Genomic DNA, 26180 nt, shown 5'->3' with positions numbered 1-26180 from the left:
GCTGGCGCAGGGAAAGGGTGCTGAGGGCCTCGGCTCGGGGGGAGGTTTGGGGTGCTGGGGGGGCTTGGAGAAGCGCGGCGGTGGAGAGGATGCAGGAAACTTGGAAAAGGGGCACTGTGCTGAATGGCAGGTTGTTTTGGAAGGGAAAAGTGAGCCAAAGATGCTGGGGGAGAGAAGGAGATGGTGTGCGAGCTAGTGGAGGAAGATGTTTGCGCCTGTTTTTGCTCCCCTAGCTTGGATAGCTGGCGTGGGCCACGCGCATGCCTCGTTCGCGCGCGCGGTGCTGGGGTCTGGTTTCTATCAGAGCTCCTCTGGTGGGAAGGGATCCCTGGTGGAACTCGCTTCCATTTGTTATCCCTAATGGCTTACGTGGTTTTTTTCAGCCTTTTTTACTATATGTTTCCTTGAGGTTTATTTGAATTGGCTTGCTGTTTTGAAAAGGATTTTTACAATCTTGCCTCCGCCTCTTTTTAAACTGCTGAGCAGAATAAGTGGTGCCTGTCAAGGGTGTGAATGCCTGTCAGCAGAAAGCAGAATCTCTTTTCAACTCCTCCTCTCTCAAGTCGGTAACTAAGGGGTGATCCTCTGTCTGGAGGAAGCTAGAAAGCGGTGATGTCTGATGCTTGCTGAATAAAATTGAATCTTTCAGGCTTTATCAGATTTCTGGCTAAATTGCGCTGAAATCAGTACGTATCTGGAATAACCCACTGTCTGTGAAGTTGTTATGGATTTACAATGTGGTGACTGAGATCAGAATTTGAGCTTCTGTGTCTTTTTTTGGCTTGTGGTTTCTGTCTATTCTTGCTTGCGGCTTGAGGCTGACAAGGTCTTGGATCGTGTGACTTGTTCAGGTTTATCTAGGACTGCTCAGCGTAACTTCTAAAGGACGAATTTTTCATTCTAACTTGGTATAGGAAGCTTTTGTGGCTTTAAATATCGAGAAAACGTGTTGGGTCATTTGTCTGTGGTGATCTTGAGGCAAGGGTGCAGAACTGGTGTCTGGAAATGCATGGTTGCGGTTTCACATGACGAGCTGAAATTCTTCGGCAATCAGAAGTTAGAGATCGTGTATGAGGGAAAAAAACAAGTGCTTCTGGTTCAGCTTAGTGAAAACATATCCGAAATGGAAACTGTCAAACTCGTGCTCTAGTCCTGCACAAAAATACACTTCTAGCTAAGAATAATATCCCATTGAAAGAGTGATATTATTCCAAGTAGTAAAAACTTAGTCATATGTCTTTCTGGTGCCATAGACTTAATCAGGAAGTTCATTGCTCCTCCTGCCAGAGTACTGTTAGTTCAAGGCTTTGCAGTTTGGCGGACGAAGGATGCGCAGCAAAATGCAAAGCAAAAATTGCTGTTGCTTGTCATAAAAATGGAAAATGTATATTATGAACCAGCTGTGCAAGAATTCAGTAAATGAAGAAGGGAAGATACTCATCACTTTAAACTGTTACTGCATTATACAATGTTTATGTAACTGTAGTCTTCTGAGCTGCATGAGATTTTGCATAATAGAAAATTTTTTAAACAAATAAATTCATGAGGAAAAGAGAAAGAACTTAACATCTGTGTTTAATATTTATAGCTACAGGCAGACTTACCGACCACTGTTAGCTTAGTCCTTTTAAACAGAGGGAAAAAATATAGTCTGAGTAAGCACTATATACACAGAGATTATTAGTAAAATAAATTATTTGTGGAAAGTGTTCTCTAAAAGCCGAGTCCTCTTTTCCTTACTATTGAAAAATGGAGCGCAGAGCTCAAGCGAACACTGAGTAAGGCCCCAAAATATGCTGTGAATATCCTTGCAACTTGAGCAGGCCATGGGGAAAGATGGTGAAACCAGCCACAAAAATAAGTTGGAGCTTCTTTTAAGTGTTCAAACCACAGCTTGCATTCGGTGTTGTGCCATCCTGGGGCTTCTCTCCTTCCTCTAAATGCTACCCGGGAAAAGCAGCTCACCTCAGAAGCCTGCGAGAGAGGTGGATAAAGCACGTCTCCGTTTTTCGGATAAAACAACTTTGTTGAAAAAATAAATCTGCCAAAACTTTCTGTCCCCTCCTCTTTCCCGGGGTGAGGTGAGCCGCTTCGCAGTTCATGAACTGTTAACCAGAAAAGACTTAAACTGTGGAGAACGCTAGGTTGAGAGCTTTCAGTTGTGTCTGCTTAAGCAATTTTATGTTGTTAAAGTCTCCTGGTTAGGAATGAAAAGAGAACAGCATCCTATAAGTAAGAGCTAATATGAGGAGGAATTAAAATAGGCTTGCTCTAATTAGTTTACATGTTTTTATATTAACTTGGATTGTTAGAACACTCTGGATTTGGCAGGATAAATAGATGATTTATCAGCTTTACTTAAATTTTATGGTTTTTTTTTTTTCCAAAATGAAAGATGCATTCTTTTCTATGTTTTTGGAGTTAATTTCTGTAATGCTTCTCAGAAAGGATTCCCATGGGGATGAAAGCACTGAGCTGGCATTGCATGGGAAATTCAAACAGAGTGGGGTAAGAAACCTACTTAAAAATAAATCTGTTTAACATACCTGAGATGCAGAAGTTGAGCCAGTTTGTAAACATGAGGCCATGTGTGTTGTTAAGACTGAAACCTTACAGTTGTGAGTGAAAAGCAAGTTTTCATTAATGAAGCATGCAGTTTTATTTTAGCAGCTGTTTTACCTGTTCATAAACTTTTTTGCCTGTTTTGGGAGCTAACTAATGGCTGACTTTCAGTGTTCTTGTTTGCAAAAATATGTTAATTGATACTGAGCTGGGTAAACACCCCTATGCAATTCGGGTTATAAATTCTCTGCAGTAGGAACTACCATTTCTCTGTGCTTTGTACAGTGCCTGGTTGCAGTGGACTAAGTGGTACAGTAACAACGCGTTTAAGAGCTGTGGCAGGCCGATCTCATAAATCACAGCTCTGAATATCTTCTGTGACTTTATTTCTGAAGTCGTTCCCTGTTGAGATGCCAATAGTTGCAACAGAGTCCTTCCCTGGAGAGTTGGGGTGGAAGTCTGGCTCTGGAGATTACATTCCCTTAGCTCTCTTCCAGCCTATTCTATTCTGGGCTGAATTGTTGGCTGAATTGTGGTTATACTCGGTTACAAACGAGGATCCCTAATTTCTCTGCCTGCTTCTGCTCATCTCTTCTGGCCTTAATTAGGTATAACACGGGTTAAAAGCAAGCAGGGATTGATTTGGGAAAGGCCTGGAGCAGTGCCCTAACAGGAATGGCGCTTGTTTCTGCGGTGACCCTGCAAAACACACCCTGCTCTCTGAGAAAGATTGGCTGTGGCTCTTGGTGGCATCTCTGATATTTTTGGAGAAACCACTTTTAAAAAACAAGAATGTTTGTCTTGTTGTTTGCTCTTAAGGTTGGCTATTACAAAGGAATACGCTCACTGCCTCTTCTTGTGCCAGAGTATTTGAACGATGCGTTTCTTGCCGTTTCGGATATCGTACGTTGAGTCAGAGCTGAGCATCCTGATATCTGGCAATGGCTAGTCGCTGCTTTGAAGTGTTGATGAGCCGCTTTCCCACTGACTCTAGTGCTGGGATGTGAAACTGGTGTTTTGTAGGTCACGATGAACCAGGTTTTCTTCCCAGAAGCAGTTGACTCCATTAGCTGGGTCTTTCGCTCGGGTTGCCTCTGACTACTCACATCCTTCTCTTTAGGCTTGGGCCCAGCGGCTTTCAAGGGCAGTTGTGGAAGGACTTCTGTGCAGCGGCAGCTTTTCCTGTGATAGATGTCTGGGCCACTGAGTTTACTGTGACCATGTACGCACTTTAGACAAAAACAAGGCCGAAAAACCTGCTGTCGTGCAAAGCTTTCGGAGCTTGCGTTAATAGGTTGAGGGCACTGATTCCATTAACTCCATGTTGACTTCAATTATATAGTTGTTATTCAGCCTGTGTTTGGATTTGGGGAGGGAGGGAATCTGGGGGGAAAATTTGAGCTTAATGTTTGCTTAATGCTTTGAAAGGAAGTTTTGCATTCATGTGAGCGCTGTAGAAATTCTGGAGAATGAAAAAGCTAGAACTTTCCCTCTCCCTCCTCCCCACGCCCTCCCTGGTTTTGGGGTGAGGATGTAGTGGAGAAGGCAAAGGGGTTGTGTGCAGGAGTACCTAACTCTCCCTTAGCTTGCAGAACAAAATATTAGCATTTATATTACCAAAACTATTCCATGGTCTTCTGCTTGTGAAAGGGCACGTTATACCTGGAGAGGCAAATGTTCCTACTGAGTAGGAAGCCGAAGCGTGAGGGAAAGTCGTTTCACCGTGTGATGCTGCCGCAAGATGCTAGTTCTTGCGGTAGGTTCCTTAGAAATACCAGAGGCTCGGATGAGACCTTTTAAAAACAAACAGATGCCCCCCCAACCCTGTTTAAAAGTTCATTTGCACAGGAGCAGCACAGTGTCACTTCCTTCCCCTGCCCTGAGCCGGAAATTCCTCCGTCCTTAATAAAATGATTATCTGCAATGCTCCACAAACTTTATTTCTGTTGAAACCCTGGTATTTACATGCATGCGCTGAAAAACTGCAGGCTCCTTGTGAAGCTGCCTAGACAGAAGGAAAACCCTCCTGACCTGGTTTCGTTGCACTCAGGGCCACGTTCCGCTAAACAAAGACCTTTGCTATCGGCCCTCTCTGCGCCTTGGGATTTCACTTAGCAATGAGTGAAAGGCAGCACGGTGGGAGTCTGCCTTGGTCTGCGCCTCGGAGGTGCCCAAGCTCTCTGAAATGGAGCAGGGAGAGATGGGGAACGTCCTCGATCCCAGCACGGAGAATGGGGCGTAAGAAAGGCCAGGCTCCAATTATTTAAACTCAAGTTAGCCGATGGGACAGACTGGATTGCAGAGGGATCAGTTTCTTGCCGAGACTTTAAATAGTCACATGCTGAAAACCACTAATCCCAGTGGCCTCCCGGCTTTTAAAAGCCTTTGTTTCCATACCTGATTCTTTGTTCTCAATGTTTTGGAAACTTTTTGAAGAACTCCTTGTATCTTGTTACTGTAGTTGTGGTGAAACCTGGTGTGCTAATGCTGCTGTTTGGGGCTGTCCCTTGGCCCCTTGAACTGCTAAGCACTGACCTGGATGTTTAATGCATATTTTAGTCACCCCTGGGAAATACTATAGACTGGCAAGGAAGATGTTTTTTCAGTAAAGCCAGCTGCTTGGAGAGAAGCAAACCGGGCAGTGATACAGTAGAGCAACATTACTGTGGTTTTTGAATTTTTGAGTGTTTTGTTTTGGAAGAAATAGCACAAGTTTTGGAGCACGTTTGCTGGGAACCAGAAGTGTTACCGTGAGCCAGCTGCTGTGGTCCAGCCGCACCGCAGAGGTGGCTGGACTGTTGCACAGCTCTGCTGTTAGGTGCAAGCGAACCAGCACCCAGCTCTGTAAGTACTGCTTAAATTAAGCTGCTGTTGGACCGAAATCTGACTTGAGTAACTGCATTTTGCACTTACTCGCTAAACCAGATCTATGATGCTGAAAATGGCCTTTTTTTCCTCCTTTCCCCATGTGAAGAATGCAAAAGCCTGTGTTTGATGAGGTGAGAAGTAAAATTGGGCACTGCCGCGTAGATGCTTGTCCTAGTGTAGCTCTCCTTTACCTGCCTAGCAATATCTCAGTGGTCTTGGCTCAACCAGGATTTGATTACCCGAGAGTTTATGCCCCGATTTGTTGCCATTTCTGTTAGACCTGACTTCGATTCTTTGCTTCGTCCTACCATTTCTGGCAGCAGTTCATATGTAAGCAGCTCTTGGTGTTGGTGTACCGCTTTGCTGCGGTTTGGGAACCTCAGCAATAGGCTTTTTCCCCTCTCTCTCTCTCTCTTTTTTTTTTTTCCTTCCCCCTCCACTTTGATAAAGTAGAAGTGGTTTTTCTGCCTTCAAGGTACTGTGCAGAGCTCAGTTTACAAAGATTGTGGTGGAGATGCTCTGGCTGGAGCAACCCTTCTGATTGCAGTCTAGTAGTTGGTTATCAGTAAACTTCAAAAAACCACAACCATTAAAATGAGTCTAGAGATGAGTTACTTCAGAAACATGGAAAAACGCCTTTTAACCTGCATTCGAAGCTCTGTCTGGTGCTGGTCAAAGTGAGTTTACGTAGAGGAATGTTTAACGCAGCTCTTGTGGCAGTGTGTTACAACGTGATTTCAGTTTAAGTCATGCTGAGCAAGCTATAAACAACTTTACAGAGCCTGGTATGTGTGCTCCTAAACAACCGGGAGTAGGAAAGAGCCCCACTTGAGAACTGGAGAAGTAAAGCTTGGTGCCTGCTACCAAACGCCACTTCCAAACCTAGCGATTTGGCTCGTGAGGACCGGAGAACTCTCTGCTCGCGCTGGCTTTGGCAATAGCTGGGAGTTGCTGGTGCAGTATATGGGAGAGGAAGGGGCATTTGAGCTGCTTGAACATGGGCTCGGTTTTGGAGCCCAGCCTGCCCACGCAGCCGAGGAAGTGGTTCAGCGCGTGCGATTACGTCGAGGGCCGAGGCTCTTAGCTTTCGTTGTGGAAAAAACCCATAATGTGCAACAGGCTCGGGCCTGTAGTCTGACTTAAGAGCAGTGCCTGGAAATTCTCCGCTTAGCCGCTTCTCGCTTTCCCAGGCACTAGGAAGGGGCTACGTTCACGTCTTTGCATAGACGTTTTTTCCCCCTCGGATCTGAGTGAAACCTCTTGTAGAGGTTATACCACAAAATTAAGTGGTGTGATCTCGAAAGGCTCCCCAATTCTTTGCTCCCTGCAAGTATACCCACCTATTTCTTCTCTTAAAAAACACTAATTGTGTTTCCTGCTGCTTATGCAACTTTTCTCCATCTAAAACAAAAGCTTCTTTGCTGTAAGTGAGCGCTAATAGCGGAGTGAGACATCACAAAAAGATGCAAGTCGTAACCGCCCCCTTGAAACATTTAATGTAGAAAAACAAGAAACCCTGTGGCACGCAAGTGTGTGAAGTCTTAATGTTGTTGTTGTGAAGGTAGGCACCAGGTGGGCTTTGTCCCTCGAGATTGTCGCAGTGATTAAATGCTTTCCTCTGTGCTCTGTTCTTGTGAACTTCCTCCTCCTCCTCTTAGAAGAAACATAAAGGTAGTAGAGGGCTTGATATGACTGTTTTTTTTCTGTTGCCTTCTCAAATCTTTTTCCCCATCTTCTCCTTGCTCCCCTCATCTTTACACCAGGAAGGCGTTCCTGATGTTAATGGTAGCAAGAATCTGGTGCTTTTCGCAAGAGCTTAATTGTCCCTTGTGGTTTTGGGGAACAAAAGGAAATGGTATTTCTCAGATTTGTTCTGCTCGCTAGTCAGGGTTACTAGCGATAAGACCAGGTGCAGCCCTATAAAGGACTCTAGGTGCATCCGTGGTAGTTGTTTGGATCAGCAGGCTTCTGGAGAGAGTCTCCCGGTCATCCCCGCCTCCAGTGCTCGTGTTGTCAGTGGTCTTGCAGCTTGTGGGGTGGATCTTTTTGGCTGAAACCGAACTGGAAGATGTTCTCCAAACGCTGCTAGGCGTTCAGGTTGTGGGACGAGACTAGAGCTGGTTTAAACAGACCTCCCAAAGCCCGTTGGGTGAGCATCAGCTCCTCAACACCGACTTCAAAGTGGATCTTTGAGGTAGAAAGACCTGTGGAGCTTAGACTGCCAGTCGTGCTGCCCACGGATCAGTGCTGCCAAAGGGTGGGAATCATTGTCTGAAGGGTCAAGGGGCGTCGCAAGCATCTTGGTTAAATCTTTGTGTCTCTAAGGCTGGAAAATGCACCCTCTTCTAGAAGTGGTGTTCATGTTGTTGGGCAAACTCACAACTGTCCTCCCCTTCTGTGTACTCGTTCCGCTAGCGTATGAGGGTTGGTTCAGCCCCTATCCGTGATCACGTCGAGCTCCTCCTCTGTTTAAAAAGGAGACCACATCTTTTAGTTCAATGATCTAAGCTTTTGAGCTTATGAAAACAGCATGTGCTCAAAGCTTGAAATGGACCCCTGGTGCAGGCTCTGGAGAGGCACTAGATGAAAGGACTGGAATCGCACAGTGCACAAAATCTACCCACTGCAGATGCTGAAATGCTATCGCTTTTAATTGGAGCTATATGTTGAGAATGCTACACCATCTGAGCTTGAGGGGGATTTGACGTAATACTGGTTTGTTTATTGTTTCTTCCCCCTCCTGTTTAGAAATGGCATCAGATGTTTCCTCCCTGGGTGCAGCCGTCGGCTCTGGGAATCCTGGACCGGGTGCGCAAGCTGGAGGAGCCATCGTGCAGAGAGCCAACAAGAGGCGCCCTGGGTGAGTGCGTTTTGTGGGGTTTTGTGTGTTCTTTTTGTGTGAGTGTGGGAGAAGTGTGGTTTTTGATGAAGCGCTGCTCTTTCGGAAGAGTGGTCAGCCTTCCAATGAGGAAAGCTGGCTACTTCCAAGCGAAAAACAGTTGCTTGGTTCCTACAGGTACACCGTATTCAGTCCTTTCACTTTGTAGTGGTATCTTTATCCCATAGAGCCAGAGTTCTGTGTTATATATAAAGAGAAGGGATAAAAAGTTGAATTGCAACGCACGGAAGAAAGGGGGTGTTCACCAAGGATTGGGAATGAAATGGGAGTCAGCGAAGCAGAGAGACAAACCAGTTGCTGCAAGAGATGCAGAGGAACAGAGAATGTGAATGTTGGGGTCTTAAACTTTTGCAACTGCCCTTTCTCTGGGAGAGGGTAGGGGAAGCAGCAATGTGCTTGTGGTAGGTTTTTTTTGTTTGCTAAAAATGCTTTTGTAAATTAAAAGGATATTTAGTGGCTTCTCTTAAATTCCTGCCACAAGCAATTTCCTCTTATTTTCAAGCTAACTAAAATCTCCCTCCTTGGATTGCTCAAGGTTTGCCTTCCTCGCCCCCATTTGCTGATGCTCCCACTCCCCTGCAGCTCCTCCCACGCTGTCTGCTACTTGTTCCTCGCACTTCATTTACAAACGTGCATGCTGCTGTGCTGCTTCTACACGCCAGTTTTCCATGCCGAAAGGAAGTGTAGTGAAAAACCTTTCGTCTGTCCTCCCACATACACTCAAGTTAGAGAATGTTTTCTGTCCCTGTTACTGTAAACACAGTGACGTTGTCCGCTGTTGAATTAAGGGCGCTAACTGTGCAGGTCACTGGACTGAACTTTAACTTTTAAAGTATTTTGCCCTCTTTCTTTTTTTTCCTCCTTTTTTTTTTTTTTTTAATGCATCTTATCCAGGCTTCTGAATTACACATGCCCCATCTGGAGGCTGTTGATCTGTCCTTTGAGCAGTGAGGAGCAGTCATGGCAGCCCGTTTGGCTTTAGATCGCTGCTAGGAGACCCAGAGCATTTGGAACAGGAGGTTACAATGCAATGAGTACTCAAAGTGGGCCATCTCTATTTCGAACAGTCTCCTTGCTCCCTTTCTGATAAACATCTAAAGGAAGTCCCTACTAAACTTCCTGGGTTGTTTTGTGTTACCACTTGGGATAACTTAAATCTTTCTTTCAGGAATTGTCTGCATCCCTGCAGGACAGACAGAAAAGCAGCCTGTAAAAGAGAAACTGCCTGGTTAATTATTATCTTTTTGCTTCTATTTTTCAGGCTGGATTTTGATGATGATGGAGAAGGGAACAGTAAATTCCTCAGGTGAGGGAGAACTTTGCATCCAGAAGGTCCTGTTGTGTGGTCCAGCTGTGCAGTCCCCCCCGAGCAGGAGTTTGCTACTCGTATAGCCTTTCCTCTCCAGCAGTGCGGAGCGAAGGGGGGCTCTGAGGGAGGCAATGCTCTGCTTCCTTAAACTCTTCCCTTTGTCCTAGTCAGCAGTATTTCTCCATCTTTGCAGCTGATGCCAGAGCAAAGCTGCTGTGCATGTAGGTTCCCAGGGTCCCGAGGAGGGGTTGTGGCCGGGGGGGGATTCTGTTACCGCTTTGGATGCGGTCTCCACCTCGAGTCGCCCAGCGCCAGCCCTGCAGCCAGATGAGGTCAGCGGAGGAAGTGAGCCTGCGAGCCCTGGACCGAAGGGTTGAAGTGGTGTTGCAGAACTCAGGGGTGATGTAACTGTGCGTGATACCAGCATCACAAAAGATTAAATATGCCCTAGACATATGTTTCTTAACTCTTATTTGTTCTGAGGCTGGTCCAAGCTGTTTTACAGAGAACTCCTTATCCCTGAGGCTGTGAACATCTCCTCCTCTCATAACCCATATGGAATGCAGAAGAGTTGGAAGATCTCATATAATTAATTTGCAATCTCACTACATGGATTAGGATTAGACCATTCTCATGATAGTGGAAGTCCATATGTCATGGTCTTTTAAAGATGACTGTCGAATGACTTTGAGATGAGCATGATCCTGTTGAGCGTGGGATTTACCTACTGAGAGCCTTTGGATGAGGCTGCTGATTTGGACTAACTATTTTCAAAGCACAGTAACCTATTGCTTTCTGTGCGACTGCTCTTGAATTGACGTGAGAGATAGGGCTCTCCTTGATACGACTGTCATGTGGAAAATGTCATCAAGATACTAAACTAATTAAACTGTAGCCTTTTAACTAGACAAATGAAGAGTATGGTCCTGGACTGCCTATGCACAGCGGAGTTTCTCTTTAGCACCAGGCTTCTTGTGTTTGATTTATTAACCTTACTGTTCTCCCAGGGCCTTTTGGAAAAGGAGCGAGTGTAAACAGTTTAAGAGCTTTTCTTCCTCTCTCCCTAGGTGTGATGATGACCAGATGCCAAATGATAAAGAGAGATTTGCCAGGTAAGAATCTGCTGTGTTGTAGTTTTTGAAGCCTGTGGTGCCAAACCCCATTAATGTAAGAGAGATCCTGCAGCGTGCAGGAGAGGGGTTGTCACTTTTCCAACTAGCAGTCAGGTTTTCTCTCTTTTGAAGGAAGGTGCACCTTGCACCAAAAGATCCAGACACTTCCTTGATTTGTTTGGATGGGTTCATATGAGTATTAAGAAGATATGTTCCTCTTTTTCAGTGCTTTTCTTTCAGCTGTTGCCTTGGACTCTCCTCCTCTTCTTCCACTCAAGAAACTTGCGGGAAAAACAAGTTTCATGCTTAGTTCAAGTGGTACTTGAACAGGGTTTCCTGGCAAATGTCGTGCTTACCTGTGTATGGCTTGTGTGCTTTGCGGGGGAACTGAGCAGAAGCTTTCTCTAAATGGGGGATTTCCTGGAGACCAGAGTATACGGTAGCATTATAGGCAATTTTTTGACTCTGATCATCTACTTCTGGTTGTCAGAGTAGCTCTGTACCATCTAGAACCAGGACTGAGCTCACGGTGTTTCTCCAGCTTTCTGAAGCCCATGGAAGTTCATTTAAGCATTTCATAGGTTTATTTTGTGTTGCTGTGTAATGTTCTTGCCATACTGAGGTTTTTTTTGTACATGTTCTGAATGCTGTAAATTCCAGTCTGTCCCCTCAGTGCAAAAGCCTGTCATGTTATGTCTTGCTAAGAGGAAAAATGAGCAAATATAGAAGAGTGGCAAAGACACTGCGCTTAGTGGCTCGTCTTACGGAGGGGACTGACTTCAGAACTTCCTGAAACTGGAGTTAAAATACAAGTGATTGAGGACACTGGGGTAAGGACTCCCCAGCATGTTGCATCAAGGAGCTTTTGAGGGTCAATAGGATGGATTAAATCACAGGGTGAGCCAGGAATGATGATGTGCGTAGGGGCTTTTTCTTGCAATTCCACAGATGTCTTGGACTGAAACAAGTAGTCTAGAAATGAGGGCTTTGCAAAATGCTCATTCTGTAACGTTTCAGCCAGAGCTGTACATCTATGTCGGAGTCTCAATGCAGAGAGGAAAAAACTGCAAAGCCAAAATCTTTAGATCACCATCAGGCTGCTCTTCTGCCAGAGGTCTAGTAGGGACTTCTCTGCCGCAGCTCTCCTAGTTAAGTGTTTTAACTTGGTCTGAAGTCAAGCAAATTAGCAATGTGTCTGCCAGCTCACATCAAATAACTTTGTTCCCTAGTGCAAGACACGAGCTCTGAGAACTTAACGCATATCAGATCCTGATAGTATGGTTAAGTGTTGAGATAACACAAGATACCGAAAAGGCCCGTGTGGCAGGTGAGCGCTGCGGTGCTGGCTCAGCACTCCGGTGGGTGTACAGCTCAATGGCCCTTAGAGATCCCACTAGCTGCCTTTGCAGTGCCATGGCTGGGGTGGGGTCTGGGCTCCCTCTGACCCTTTGTGGCACCAGCTGATTCCCTCAGGCTCTCCTTATTGCAGCACGCGTATTTTAGTGTAATGCTTTTGATCACCCTTGTTAATGCACACAAGGTAGGCTGGGAAAAAAAACAAAAACAAAGAAACAAAGCAACTGAATCGCAAACTCCCCAAGTTGCCTTTGTCCCCAGTATTTGGGGCATCAGCAGTACCTGTGAACTTCAGCATTGAGATTAGGCCTTGCAATTACTCGGGTGACTGTCTCAAGGGCAGTAGCAGGAGGTGGGGACCAGTGATAACTAATCAGTAGTGTGGTGACACCCTGAATGCAGCTGTAGGAATAAGTGTGTACACACGTGTATGATGCTGACACAGCTCCCTCCTGCATCCGTGCCGCTCAGCCTCCCCATAACTCACAGGTCTGTGTTTTCTAGGACTGCCTATATGGCTCATGCTCCTGGCAGCTTTCTAGCAGCCGTCATTTTCCAGTCCATTCCTCCTTCTTTGGATGATGTGAAGTAAAACAGAGCATGAAAGCGAGCATCAGATTTTTAGTAGGGTATTAAAACCCGTTTGAAGTGGAAGGGTGCCACAGCTGACTAATGCTAGAAACACGTACTGTACTCTGTAAATCCACAGTGTATGTTTTAGGTGCCCAGCCTCTGAGAGCGATAGTGGGAGATTGCCTGCCTGCCTCAGTGAGAACCTGTGGTACCTTCACCTTTACTGGCTGTAGCTCTTGGAGGATTATCTGTTATCCAAGGCAGCCAAGTCTCAAGGAGGAAAACGTATTAGCTTTGGAAAGCAAGGTTTGCAAACCCCTTTTCCCTGAAAACTGAAAGTACGTACAGGTTCATGGGAGTGTCTGTGTGCCTTCTTGTAGACGACGTACGTACCCTCTCTGTGTGCTATTTGTCGTGTAGCCATCTTGACTGTGTTGTCTTAAGTGGTGTTTATGTAGCAGTGTTACAAAAATGTGTGCTGCTAGCTGTGAATCTTACACTGTTTGTGGATTTTGGGTTTTTTACTCTGCTTTTTTTTGATCCATTAACACTATCAAACAGGCTATTGATTTTTTTCTTCTCTTTTTTTAAAGAAAGAGTAGCTTAATGTGACTGGGATTCTATTCCTAGTTCTGCCATTAACCTTCTATTCTTGCACAGAATAATCTGCACCTCGATTATCCTATATGTAAAACAAAGCCACCCCTTGCCTATTTTACAGCCTCGTTAAGCATCTTAATACTTTGAAACTACATAGATAGGTACCAGTTTAATGTGTAATGTTGCAAACTAATGACTGCTTTGTTTTTATGGAATTGCTTCTCTGCAAAACAGACATGTCTGTAGGCTGGGTTTCCTAGTACATCTTCCCACTTTTCATTTCTTTAAACTTTTTCCATTTTAGCTTAGATCGCTGATTTTATTTTTAGGTCTGATGATGAACAGAGTTCAGCGGATAAGGAGAGACTTGCCAGGTAGGAGAATGGAGATTTCAAGCATGGACAAGCAGAGTATTTCCTTTCCTTAATGTTTCTCTAGGCATCCCTTCTCTCTCCCCCCCACCCCCTCCCCATCTGCTGCAGTAGAGGACATAAAACTGAACAGACTTCTGGAAACTGCTGTGTAATTGGAACGGGGAGGGGAAAGGCATTTAGTGCCCCTTGTGTATTCCCCAAAGATATTCTCACAAAGGGATTTGTTTGTTGAAGACTGCAGGGTAGAGTGTGGTTTGGCCGTTTTTTTTTCCACTGAGTACTGTAGCTTTGCTAACCTGTGCTAAGTACAATTTCTCTCATCTTGATCAGCATGCCAAATGCCCTGTTCTTGCCTTGGTAAGGTTTTGTCACAGGAATCCCGTCATACTGTAAAAAATGGACATAAAGCCTGTATTAGTTCAGGGTTTTTCTACCTCTTAATTTCATGATCCCTTAAACTTTCCAGGGAGGAAGTTGTCCTACCCAATATAGCAATTTAGGCTTACTGAAAACAGGTTCTTTTTTCAATTTCCTGTCTGTAATTCCTTAGGGACCTGTGGCTCACACTGAAACGACCGAAGCAGTCATCTTGAATACTATACCACTAATACAGGCCAAAGGCTAGTTCGGACAGTGAAATGTACCCCGCGAATGCGTGCACACAGCAGCAGGTGGTTGAGATAGTGTTGTCAGGACTGCAGCTCTCCAGCAGAAAAACACCAGCGCTAAGTGTGCCCTTTCCCATTTTCAAACTGCAAAATAAAAAGGGCTTAAATAGCCATCAAGGTTTCTGTTGCTTGCAACCCACAGCTCGTTACTGGGTTAGTAACTTGTGAAGAATGGCTTGTTTTGTGGCTTGCCATCTTGCAAACTTACCCTGTGACTTCTTTGGGCAATACAGCTTTCTGTTCCGCCCTAGATTCTTTCTTAAGCAACAGGACAGGACTAAAAAGACTGGCTTGGGTGCTGAGACCGCCACAATTCTGGCCAGTTTATTGCCTGCTGGCTGGTATAAAAACAAACAAAAAACCCCCAAGCATAGCCTTTCCTAACTGCAGCATTGCATAGCTTAAATATTTGAGCAGATAAGGAAACCCTAGAGGTGGGGCCTGTGAATACAGTAAACAGCAGTGCTTTTCAAGAGTTTATCCTCCAATGAAGTAGCGACCCTTTCCATCTGTCCCCAGTAGACTGTTGTTGCTATCATGCAAAAGCCTGTTGTAAAGACTATTTGGCAATGAGGCAAGTATAATGTCTGGTGGTTTCCCATTAGCCTTTCTAGTGAGGATAGCTTAATTCTCCCACTGGGGCACGTGAGTTTGGAAAAAACGGAATTAAAGGCGAGTGTGATACTGAAGCACTACTTTTTCTGAATATCAGTTTCTTGCAGCAAGGAGCAAGGTCACTTAATGTCCGCACACACCTGGTAGTGATAAATGTTCCATTTCTTCTATTTATCCCATTTAGTTCACTCGCCTGTGCTCCTTCCCATGCTTCCATCTCTCGTTTCATTTCCTACTGTGTGCTTCTTTGCATCTGATGCATCCTTTTGTATAGGAAACCTGGCTTTTAAGTCCTGTTTTGAAAAATCTATCTTAGTAACCTAATTAAACTATACATGCCGGATAAAACCAAGTATAAACAGGTTATGTTCTGACCTCCAGAGAGCTTGATGGGAAATGTGCCTTGTGAGCAGACTTATGTAAGGCTTGTAAAGAATCTTTAAGGACAGCGAAATCAGCAGCACTCATCGTAATACCTCTCTGGAGATCTCTGCACACCGCCCGGGCATTTGCTTGACAGACGGTGCTGTCCACATTGGCTTTGACCTGTGCAGAAATCGGGTGTATATCTGCTCTAAAGCTTTTTCCTCCTGCTGTGATGCAGTGAAAGGCTTTCAGTGGAACAGAGAAATATCTTCATAGAGTCTCTGCAAGGTGAGACTCACCTGTTCGTAATTTAGGCATCTGAGTCGTAACCGTAATCCTGGTCTCCTCGCATACTTGTGTAGAGACCCATGGGTGTGTGCAGCGGGGGGATTTGTTTCATCCTCAGGTAAGCAGTGGGTGGGATGAGACCTCATAGTCTGTCTGCACCTCCAGAGAGTGCCAGTGGTGCCTGGCTGTTGAAAAATAAATGTCAGCAGTAAAGTGATGTGAATCCAACCTTGAGTGTGGAGCCCACGGTGAGGGAAGAAACCCTTTGCCTTGTTGCAGTGTTGTGGAACCGGTGGGGAAGCTTCTTTCTCTGTTAAAGTAGCTTAGCCTAGCTCATTGCCTTCACAAGATGCCAGGGAACCAATGTAATTTAAAGCAAGGCTTTCTTGTCCGCAGCAAAGAAGGTCCAGCTGTAGCCTCTCCTCCTTGCACTTGTTCCTGCGTTCCTTTGTGCACGCCCAGCATGCGAGGCTTTTGTGGCCCTTCTAACTCCTGATGACCCTGATGCATCTCTGTGTTTTGCACTCTGGCCTTGTGGAAGCGTTGACCTGGGGAAAATGCTGAGCCTTCTGGCTTGTCAGTAATTTCATCTTCCTCCTCTCCTCCCCGGCTTTTTGCAGGGAAAATCACAGCGAGATCGAGCGTAGGCGGAGGAACAAGATGACTGCCTACATCACAGAGCTGTCAGATATGGTGCCCACCTGCAGCGCCCTGGCTCGCAAACCAGACAAGCTCACCATCTTGCGCATGGCTGTGTCTCACATGAAGTCGCTGCGTGGCACGGGCAATACCTCCACTGATGGCACCTACAAACCCTCCTTTCTCACTGACCAGGTCTTGGCTTGATGCTGCTTTAGGGGAAATACTGCAGTCACAGGGGGGAATTAAACTGTGGGTAGGGGAGAGGCCCTCAGGGTGGGTTTAGAGGATGTCACCTGCTTAGCACTGGAGTAAGAGTGTGTCTGTCTGTCCCGTATGCAGGAACTCAAACACTTGATCCTAGAGGCAGCCGACGGCTTTCTGTTCATAGTGTCCTGCGAGACTGGGAGGGTGGTGTACGTCTCCGATTCCGTGACTCCGGTCTTGAACCAGCCCCAGTCCGAATGGTTCGGCAGCACCCTGTACGACCAGGTGCACCCGGATGATGTGGGCAAGCTGAGGGAGCAGCTCTCCACGTCGGAGAACGCCCTGACAGGTAAAGCAGCCTGGGAAAGGAGCAGAGGGTGGGTAGTGCAAAAGCCTGCAAAGGACCTGGTTGGATTGAAACCTTCCATTTGTAGAAGGAACCAAACCCTGGTGCCTTTCTAACAAGGATCCTGCAACCCCCCCTGAGAATGCATCTAAAGGTACCACTGGTGACACTTATGTCTTGCTAGTTTCCTAGTATGTTACCTGGTGCCTCTGTTGGTGAAAGGACTTGAAAAACTGCAGCAGCACCTTGCTTCTCCTTCTTTCTGTAGGTCGCATCTTAGATTTAAAGACAGGGACTGTCAAGAAGGAAGGCCAACAGTCCATGAGGATGTGTATGGGTTCACGAAGATCCTTCATCTGCAGAATGAGGTAACAGAGAGAGTCCTCGGGGAAATCTCATTTGAGCCTGAAACTGAACTTGCTCGCTGGCCCCTTCATGCTCGTATTCCAGCTCTGGTTTTGCTCATTCTGACCAAATATGATATAACATAGCAGCGCTTCCCACACAGAGTGAACAACCAAGTTCTTGAGATTTTCTTTGCCCTATGCTAAGGTAGCTCTCAAGACTGACTTTCAAGTAGGGCTAATGATTTGCTTTGACCCCATGTGTCACCTCCCTTATTGAAGTCTGTGGAATGAGTGATTTTTCACTTGTGTGATGGAGGTTCAAAGCTTCATCCCAGTTCATGGAGTGCTTCCTCCCTTATTCAAGACTTCCACATTGTTTTAACCTTAATAAACAAGCATAAAAGCCTTTCCCTTCTTTCACTTCTAATTCTGGTACAGGTGTGGCAATGGCTCAGTGGATCCAGTCTCTGTAAATCGTCTCAGCTTTATGCGGAATCGCTGCAGGTAAATCATACAAGGGTTATGCACGAGCCTTCTGTGTTGCTAGGAGCAAAAGGAGCTGCAGGTCTGTCGTCAGAATGGTGGGGACACTGTGGAGAGAGCGTGCAGGGTGAGCTAGCGCAGTACATAGAAGAGTTTAGATAGAGCTGCTGGTGGAGGAACCATAGTACCACTATATTGGGGAAGATAATATTTATTTTAAATCCTTTCTTTATTCCAGACTTGGATTTTAAGTCAATTAAAACCAAATGTTCTTCAAATTGTTGTTACTGGGCCCTGGTGTGCATTGTCTCTGTTTTCATTTGCAAATGAGAGAGATTCCAACCTATTGTATCCCCGGAGCTCTTGATTTTATGCCAAGTCTTTGTGCTTTATACTAAATCAGGGTAAGGTCAGGCAGGTTCAGGTAGTGTTTCCTACTTGTATTTTTAAAAGCTTCCAAAGAACGTCTTCGGGATAAAGAAAGAACAATTGGAACTCTTTTCTCTCTCCCAAGGAATGGCTTAGGTGCTGCAAAAGATGGTGAACCTCACTACGTCGTTGTGCACTGCACAGGTTACATAAAAGCCTGGCCTCCTGCAGGTAATGACTTATGCTGGTTAGCTGACATGTTCAATCGTGGCAGCTTTGTAAGAAGATATGGTCTGAAGTTGTCTGTTCTCTGCACTGAATGCACTAGCAAATGTTTTCCAAATATATCTAGCATCCTTTCTCATTTTAAGATTGAACTAATTTTTCAGATGCTGGGTCAGAGATCTGTGTTTCAGAAGGTTTATTAAGAGATGGGATATTTCGGAGGTTCAGAGGCATGGTCCCTGTCTTTGAGCAGTGTCCACCATGGAGGATGACAATACTACATTGTCTAATTTGCCAGCTTGGGCTGAAAGCTGCAGAGCTCTTTTTCCCTTCTGGGGGAAAAAGGGAGGGGGAGGCAATTTAATTTATCAAGTCTATGCATAGAAAAGGATATTGGATTACAAAACAGGGTGGAGAGATGTGTTGAATTAAGAGCTGCATGCTTTTTTTCCCCCCTCCCCTCTGAAATCAGTTTTTTGTGCTTTGACCTTACTGGAATTCTTTGGCACTCCTCTCTCAGGTGTTTCACTGCCCGATGATGACCCAGATGCTGGCCAGGGCAGCAAGTTTTGCCTCGTGGCTATTGGCAGACTCCAGGTGCGTAGCAGTTGTTGATGGTTCAATTTACCTTGTCCTGAAAGTCCAGAGTTGAACCCTTCTGCCTGAAGGTGTTCCTCGATTGCCACAAATCCGGCTGCAGGACTGCCTGGAACTGTTAGCCTGGAGAAAGCAGCTCTTGCGAGATCTGCTAATACCACATCTGTCTGGCCTTGCAGGTCACTAGCTCACCCAACTGCACGGACATGAACAACGTTTGTCAGCCAACAGAGTTCATTTCCCGGCACAACACCGAAGGCATTTTCACCTTCATAGATCACCGCTGTGTGGCTACGGTTGGCTACCAGCCGCAGGTGAGAAAACAGTAGGAGCTTTCTAAGAAAGAACTAGTTTGAACAGGCTTGTCCCTCCTCCCTCCTTTGCACATCATGGTTCTGCTTGTCTAACAGATCTGATAAAACAGCGCCCAGGGACTAAACCAGATGTGTTTCTCTTCCACCAGTTGCTCTTTCATTTGCTTTTCTAAGTGCTTTCATCATGGGAAAGGTGGGTGGCTCTGGGTTATGTCTAATGTCAATTAAGGTAGCTTTTGCCTTCACTTGAGTTAGAGATCAAACATCAGTCAACTGCTGTTGTGCTTCTCTTAAAACACAGCACACCAATTCCTGCACTTGCTTTGTGTCGCAGTGATTTGGAGCAGGGGGAGTGTTGTGGGAGAGCAGTAACCACCTGCCCAAAGTGGAATCAGTGGGACAGACCTGAAACGGGGAGTCTGCTGGCCAGATGAAAACTGACTTGATCTCCCTCCCAATTCCTTTAAAATTAGGAGCTTCTGGGGAAGGACATTGTGGATTTCTGCCACCCAGAAGACCAGCAGCTTTTGCGGGACAGCTTTCAGCAGGTAAAGCGTTTTAACTACCTCTTGGCATGCAGTGTGATATACAAATTGCAATGTGTCTTGGTGCTTGCAAAGCAATGAAACTAACTGGAAAACAGAGAAGAATAAACCTTAGATATTTCTTCTTTGCCAAAAGGCAAACAGTTACAGTCACATAATTGTAAACATGCAAAACAAACCAGAAGCATCTGATGTCTAACTCTTGAATTCATCTTCTGGCTGCTAGTCCAGTCTGCTTTTAGGGCCAGAGACATGGCTACAAAGTGCCTACTTGAATGCCATGCTTCTGTAGCTGAAACACTGGTTCATCTCTAGGGCCCAGTCCAGTGCCGCAGAACTCGAAATGGATGTGGTTTGCTTGCCCTGTTGTGGTTACTCTTATTTCTGAGGGCGTTGGACTTGTGGCAGGGCAGGTAAGACTGCCCATGTGCTTTCATGACTCCAAAAGGTAGCTGCTCATATCCATTTGTCCAAATAGTTGGCGCCAGAAGCAACAGCGTGTGCATCATTCGCTGGAGGTTTTTCATACATCTCACCAGTGCAAAGAGATAAGAAAAGCGGAAGCCAAAAAGGGGCTGTTAGATTCTCCTACCATATCATTCTGGAAGCGAGATCCTGTAAGGGAGTAGTGGCAGTGCCATTTAGTTAGGAAAATCAAGATATGGTCTTGTAGGCTTTGAGGCAAAGGGCCATCACGGGCTTCTCGTGGGGGGGTGGCTTGTGCTCAGAAGCAAGTTGCTCTTCAGCGCCTTCTTTTATCAGGTACTACTGATGGCATTACGTTTTTTTAGGTGGTGAAGTTAAAAGGCCAGGTTCTGTCAGTCATGTTCCGATTCCGATCCAAAAACCGGGAATGGCTCTGGATGAGAACCAGCTCCTTTACCTTCCAGAACCCCTACTCGGATGAAATTGAGTACATCATCTGTACCAACACCAACGTCAAGTATGTACATGGAAATGACTTGCCAACCACCAGTGATAGCACATGAACCAGATGGGATCTTGTCCCAGAATAACCAGGAACACAGAACTGCGGGAGCTTTGGCCTCTCCTCCTCGCCAAACTTCCCATCAATTTGCATAGGCCCTAGAGAAATTACTAAGTCCCCTGAGTGTTCTTTTCCTGGTCTGTGGCAGGCACTATAGGACTATAAAGTGCAAGAAATTTAATTCCTTTGGCCATCTTGGTTGTATGGCTTAGCAAGCTGCCAAAGTTCAGCTCCAGCAATGCTTTGTTTAACTCTGGTTATGGGAGCAAGTTTACTGTCTCTGAATTTGCATTCAGAGCTAATATTAGTAAAGTCCACATCTGAATGTAGCTCTTGGACTTCTGTGACAGTCCAGGAGGGCAGCTGGTCCAGAGTGTGGCTTTTCATGTGAGCAGGACTGTCTGCGGTTCATGGCAGTAAGTAAACACTTATTTTTCTCTGCTGCTGCAGTTTGTCCTCAGAAACCAGCTCCTGAGTGATGCTTTAGGGAGACTGCTCTCTCTGCTGCTTTCTTCTTTTCCCTCTCTTGACTGTTTGAGTGGGTTGGTAGCGCGCACTGCTCTACAGCTGCATTTCCTTTGGGAGCGATCATTGCTGCTGTCTCTTTCCATGAGTGAGCTCCAGGCTCCTCACAGAAGAGCAGAAATTGAAATAAAGAAGAAATGTTCCTATATGTGTTTCAAAAGTGCAGGGCTGGTGGGAGCAGCAAATGGAGTCTCTGCAGCCAAACAGAAGGCTTGATTGCTTGTGTTTATGGCTTGATTGCTTGTGTTTATGGGCAGGTGAAAAGTCAGGACTTTTTTGTGATGATGAAAGGTCCTAGAGGGCAGGTAGCACTTCTTGCCTTCCCCTCACAGGCAAGGTGCTTTCTGATGGAAAGCATTAGAAATCGAGCAGTGACAACCCAATACCTTTGGCTCTAAAGAGCTGTGGTCGGAGTGCAGGGCTGAGATCTGAGGCAGATAAGATACAGGCTGAAATTCCTGTCCTGGTGTTAGAGCTATCTCTTTGAACTCATTCATTCCACGTACATCCATTCCCACGTCCATACTACACCTTCTAAACGCACTGCACAAATTCAGACCAGATAAGCAGCAATCTGTGTCTGATTGTGCTTGAGATGCAGGTTATCTGTGTGCATCTTTGCTGGGTTATCCGTATTAAGCTGTTTAATCTGTGAGATCAGGTCCTACTTCAAAAGCAGCAGCGTGCAAGGCAACTGTTGAGGAAAATGCTGGATTTCCATCCCTTTCTTGTGGGGTGGGGGGAGTGTTTTTTAAGTGACTTCTGACTGTAGACAGAAGAGCATAAAGAACTCCACCAACATCTTGGGCTTAAAAACCTAAAACTGCTGGTGGTCTCTGCAGGCTCCAACTCTGCAGTGTCTGGCATAGGGCTGAATGGAAACTTTAGGGGTTTTTAGGCCCCTCAACCTGTGCTTGTGCTTTAAGGCCGCTGCAGAACTGGCCATGCTCCCCTTTCAGAGACCATGGAAACTGAGTGGCAAGATCCTTCACTTGAGCAGGTTTTGCAAAAACAAAGCTTCCAATCTTTCTTGAGACAGGTGCATTCTCTTATATTCAGTAGCCAACTGTTTGCTTTTCTTTGTCATTTTTTAAATATTTTTTCTTTTTCCTTTTCTCCCTCCCTCTTTTTTTTTTTTTTTTTTTTTTTTTTTTTTCTTAAAGGAATTCAAGCCAGGAATCTCGGCCTGCCCTGTCAAATTCAATGCAGAGGCCCCAGCTGGGGCAGAGTGTCAGCCTTCCCCTGGAGATGGGCACGGCACAGCTGCCCTCAAGGTCAGGAGGTTTTCAGCTCCTTTTACCATGCCTCTCTTCAGTTCTGCCCTCCTGTCAAATAGCTTTCCCACCCCAGCTTTCCCCTCCGCAGCAGTGAACTCCCCTGGGCTAATAAATCATTGATGTCACCCTAGAGTATCTGTTCCCTTGGCAATCTCTTTAGCAGGTGCTGTTCTCCTATTACAGCCGCTTTCTATTTTAGGCAGCAGCAGCCGCCACAACAGGCAGAGCTGGAAGTGGTCCCAGGAAGAGAGAGCCTGTCCGGTTACGACCACTCACAGGTAAATCAACAGGGGTTCTGGCTACTTAATGCCTTTTTTTGTCCTGCATTGTTTGAAATTGCATTTTGTTGAGGATTTAAAGGTGGCCCTGCAAGATTGACTTGAGGGTGCTGAGAATTTGGATAGGAAAGTGCTCTGGCTTGGTTTTTGCTGGATCTGTGCTTGATTCTCTTCTGCCTCTGCGTCATCCTCTTCTGCATGCCGATGTTGATGCTGCCAGCCTGGAATGGCCATGCTGTGCGGATGAAACCCCCAGGAGTCTGGACACCAGCCTGCTCTCTCGTGTGCGGGGCCCGGCTTGCAAATGCCCGCAGCCATTCTCTGCGCTGCCTGGGAGATGGCAGACTTCCTTTGCGCTTGATGTACTGACTGCTCGTATTTATACCTGCTCCCAGGTTCCTGTTCAGCCTGTGACTGCTGCCGGCCCAGAGCACAGCAAGACGTTGGAGAAGGCAGAGAGCCTGTTTAATCAGGAGAGAGACCCGAGGTTCAGCGAAATCTACAGCAGTATCAATACCGGTAGGGAGCACTGGGCTGTGAGACGTGGCCAGGGAGTGTTTCACATTTGTCTGACTTGTCTTGGTCCAAGTGCTCTTCTGCTCTTTCCTGAGTCACTTGGAGCAGCTCTGGGTGTAGAGGCTGGTGTTTGTATTGCGGCAGCCCAGGTCTTGCAGAATAGTAGTGACTTTGACACCGTGTGGGGATTCCTGAGTCTACACTGATATGTTGTAGTGGCAGCAAATCTCCCTGCAGCCCACATCGTGCAGGAGAGGTGCGGGGAGGGTGTGCGTGATAAGGTGTCTCCTGTTGTGTGCCTGCCTCAGTCCGATCCTTCCTGTTTGTCCCTAGAGAGCAGTTCTCTGTGTTCCTAGTCTGAGCACAGACTGCAGTGGATGCTCTAACCCCAGAGGACCTTAATGCGAAGTTTATTAGTAAATGGAGAGGAAATCAAATTAAACAGGCTTTTACAAAACCATCTGGAGTCCATGTCTGGATAAGGAACAGTCGTGCTTGATGCTTTGGCTCAAAATGATCTCTCTTCACGCGAGCACGTCTCTCGCTAACTAGTTCTGTCTCTGTTCCCATTGCTGAGACCGCTTCAGCCCTAACCTGAACCTGCCTCTCTCCGCAGACCAGAACAAAGCCATTCCTGCCAGCACAGTGCCTGCCAACCAAACCCTCTTTCAGCAGGGAAATGCTTTCACCCCCACGCGGCCTGCAGAGAACTTTAGGTGAGAATTCATGTGCTTCCAATGCGACGCTCGTGAGTTGTATCTTGGACAAAGTTGCCCCGCACGTGTGGGTCATTTTTCCTCCTCCAGTAACCTGCACGGATGGCATTTGTGCCTGCTTGTCCTGTGACACGATACCTAGTGTCCTTCTGAGAATGCCTCTCCCCTCTTCCAGGAGCAGCGGCATGGTTCCTCCTGTGAACATTATCCAGCAGCAGCCCTCATCAGCGGGCCGCATCTTAGCACAGATTTCGCGCCACTCCAACCCCGCTCAGGTCAGCGGAACCAGCTGGGCTCCAGGGACACGGCCAGCGTTCACGCCTCAGGTAGCCACGTCCAAACCCTCGGTGCAGGCCCCGAGCCCCCAGTGCGTTAAGACCCCTCCCACTGGCACGAATTGACATGCTCTCGCTTCCTCGTGATGGAGGAGTGCTGCGTGTTGAGCACCTCTGACCATTCACGTGGGGAAGCGAACGGCTCGAAGAGGTGAAACCCCAGCAGGTCACAGGGCTGCTCTGTGCTCTTGAAGGAAGACACCTCCCCTCTGCGACACGGTCTGCCATAGCTGTTGGTTTTAATAGGCTCAGTGGAGAGACTAGAGGAGGAACGGGCCAGAGACAGAGCACACTTGCTGCTCCAAGTGTTTGAAGTGCTCTAGGACCCTTTCTCTCCTTCCTCCCCCTTCATGTGAGCTGCTGCTGTGTTAGGTGCTGCGCAAACACGGGCGAGGATGAGCACCTTGCATTGAGGAGCTCTTCTGCAGAAGGTTTAGGGTGGATCAGCAAGGATGCGAGTTCACCCTGTTCATGTGCTGTCTTGTTTGGAGACAAGTTACCTAGCTGCAAAGTTGGCCCAGTGCAGCAATTACTGCCTTGGTTAAGATGAAGGTCAGAATAAATGCGTCTCTCTTCTTCCTCTCACCTTTCTCTCTGTCTTGCAGCAAGTGGCATCCCAGACAGTGAAGACTCGGCCCCCTTCATTCGGTATGGGGACTTTCCAAGGCACGCCGTCCTCCTTCAGCCCTATGACCACCCCTGGCTCCACAGCTTCCCCCAGCGGTCCTGCTTATCCAAACCTTGCTGGCCGTGGCACAGGCTTCAGTGAGTGCAGCTCGGGGGGCTGGGAAGGTTGATGGGGTGGTGACAAAATCCCCTTGGAGGAAAGCTGGGAGCCACAGTCAGATGCACCTTGCTCCGAGGCTGAATCCCTAGTGTTGCATGCACAACTAAAGCTAAATCCCTGCTTGTCCCAGCTAGTGCTGCCCTTTCCAGCTTTATAATCTCAACGTGGGGTTCCAGAGCAGATGTTTCAAACGACTTACAGGCTGGTTGGGGTGGGGGGAACAAAACACCTGTGGGATTCCCCTCTGTTTGTTGTCCTGCCCTGTAGATGGATATTCACAAATGTCTTATTGCGTGTGATAGCTCAGTGGCTTTTCCCAGGGCGGGGGGGTAGATCCCGTCCCGTTAAAGGATCGTAGAAACCACAGCCTGAGCCAGGACACGTTTGCTGACCTGTTCCCTGTTGAACAGCCACGGAGGCAGCGCAGACCCCCGCCCCCTTCCAGACACGCACAGCCGAAGGCGTGGGGATGTGGCCGCAGTGGCAAGGACAGCACCACGGCCCAGCATCCGGGGAGCAGCACGTGCCGCAGCCGCAGCCGAGCCAGCCTGAGGTCTTCTCAGTAAGACGGTGCTTTTTTTAACCTCCCAAGTGAGGACCCTTGTGGGCCGGTCTTGTGGAATGAACGGGCTTCAGTTTCCAGGTGTGGGCGGTAGGCTGAAATGCCAGGAGCTTGTCCTTATAGTTTGTAATATCCAGTGAGGTCTCAAACTGGCTGGCCTTGCTTTGTGTCTTGGTGCAGGATCAGTGCGAAGCTCCTGCTCTGAGCCCGGGTGAAGTGGTGGCCCTGTGGTGTTGCCCAACAGCTCTGTGGTTGAATTAACCCTTCCAGCTCCAATTTAAACAAAACTCCCAAAACACGTTGAGTGTGCAAACTGCTCTTCCCCTCTGCTGCTGCTCTGCTTGGAGACATGAGCCCGTTTGTAGGACATGGCAGACTTGTCCCAGCAGTGCTTGAGCTGAGGAGAGCTGAAACACCCAAAATAAAGTGTCAGTTGATATCCTCTGTTTTCAGAGGGTCCGTGTAGTCCCTTCTCATGGCTTAAATCCACCAGTGTCCACAGCTTTGGAGGTGTGTACCCTTAGGAGGAACGGG

General features: G+C 46.8%; 1 protein-coding gene across 6 annotated transcripts in view; it reads left to right on the top strand.

The window, feature by feature from the left end:
• Positions 1–26180, top strand: part of ARNT (aryl hydrocarbon receptor nuclear translocator) — a 29997-nt gene that overhangs the window by 769 nt on the left and 3048 nt on the right. Inside the window, exons 2-22 of one of the 6 annotated variants that reach the window (XM_026111517.2) lie at positions 8179–8290; positions 9591–9635; positions 10706–10750; positions 13609–13653; positions 16211–16424; positions 16572–16785; positions 16871–16936; positions 17051–17150; positions 17568–17633; positions 18127–18212; positions 18727–18803; positions 18983–19117; positions 19591–19665; positions 20454–20605; positions 22339–22449; positions 22652–22730; positions 23126–23249; positions 23863–23962; positions 24138–24288; positions 24903–25062; positions 25495–25646. In XM_026111517.2, coding sequence (XP_025967302.2) covers positions 8179–8290; positions 9591–9635; positions 10706–10750; positions 13609–13653; positions 16211–16424; positions 16572–16785; positions 16871–16936; positions 17051–17150; positions 17568–17633; positions 18127–18212; positions 18727–18803; positions 18983–19117; positions 19591–19665; positions 20454–20605; positions 22339–22449; positions 22652–22730; positions 23126–23249; positions 23863–23962; positions 24138–24288; positions 24903–25062; positions 25495–25646 — 2309 coding nt within the window. Of the gene's footprint in view, positions 1–8178; positions 8291–9590; positions 9636–10705; positions 10751–13608; positions 13654–16210; positions 16425–16571; positions 16786–16870; positions 16937–17050; positions 17151–17567; positions 17634–18126; positions 18213–18726; positions 18804–18982; positions 19118–19590; positions 19666–20453; positions 20606–22338; positions 22450–22651; positions 22731–23125; positions 23250–23862; positions 23963–24137; positions 24289–24902; positions 25063–25494; positions 25676–26180 lie in introns of all 6 variants that reach the window. The other 5 variants (XM_026111523.2, XM_064499139.1, XM_026111520.2 and 2 more) reach the window with 5 other exon arrangements.

This window comes from Dromaius novaehollandiae, chromosome 29, assembly GCF_036370855.1.
Source record: "Dromaius novaehollandiae isolate bDroNov1 chromosome 29, bDroNov1.hap1, whole genome shotgun sequence".
Classification (NCBI taxonomy): Eukaryota; Metazoa; Chordata; class Aves; order Casuariiformes; family Dromaiidae; genus Dromaius; species Dromaius novaehollandiae.
The sequence above is the reverse complement of the archived record's forward strand: the minus strand, read 5'-3'. Positions and strand labels throughout refer to the sequence as shown.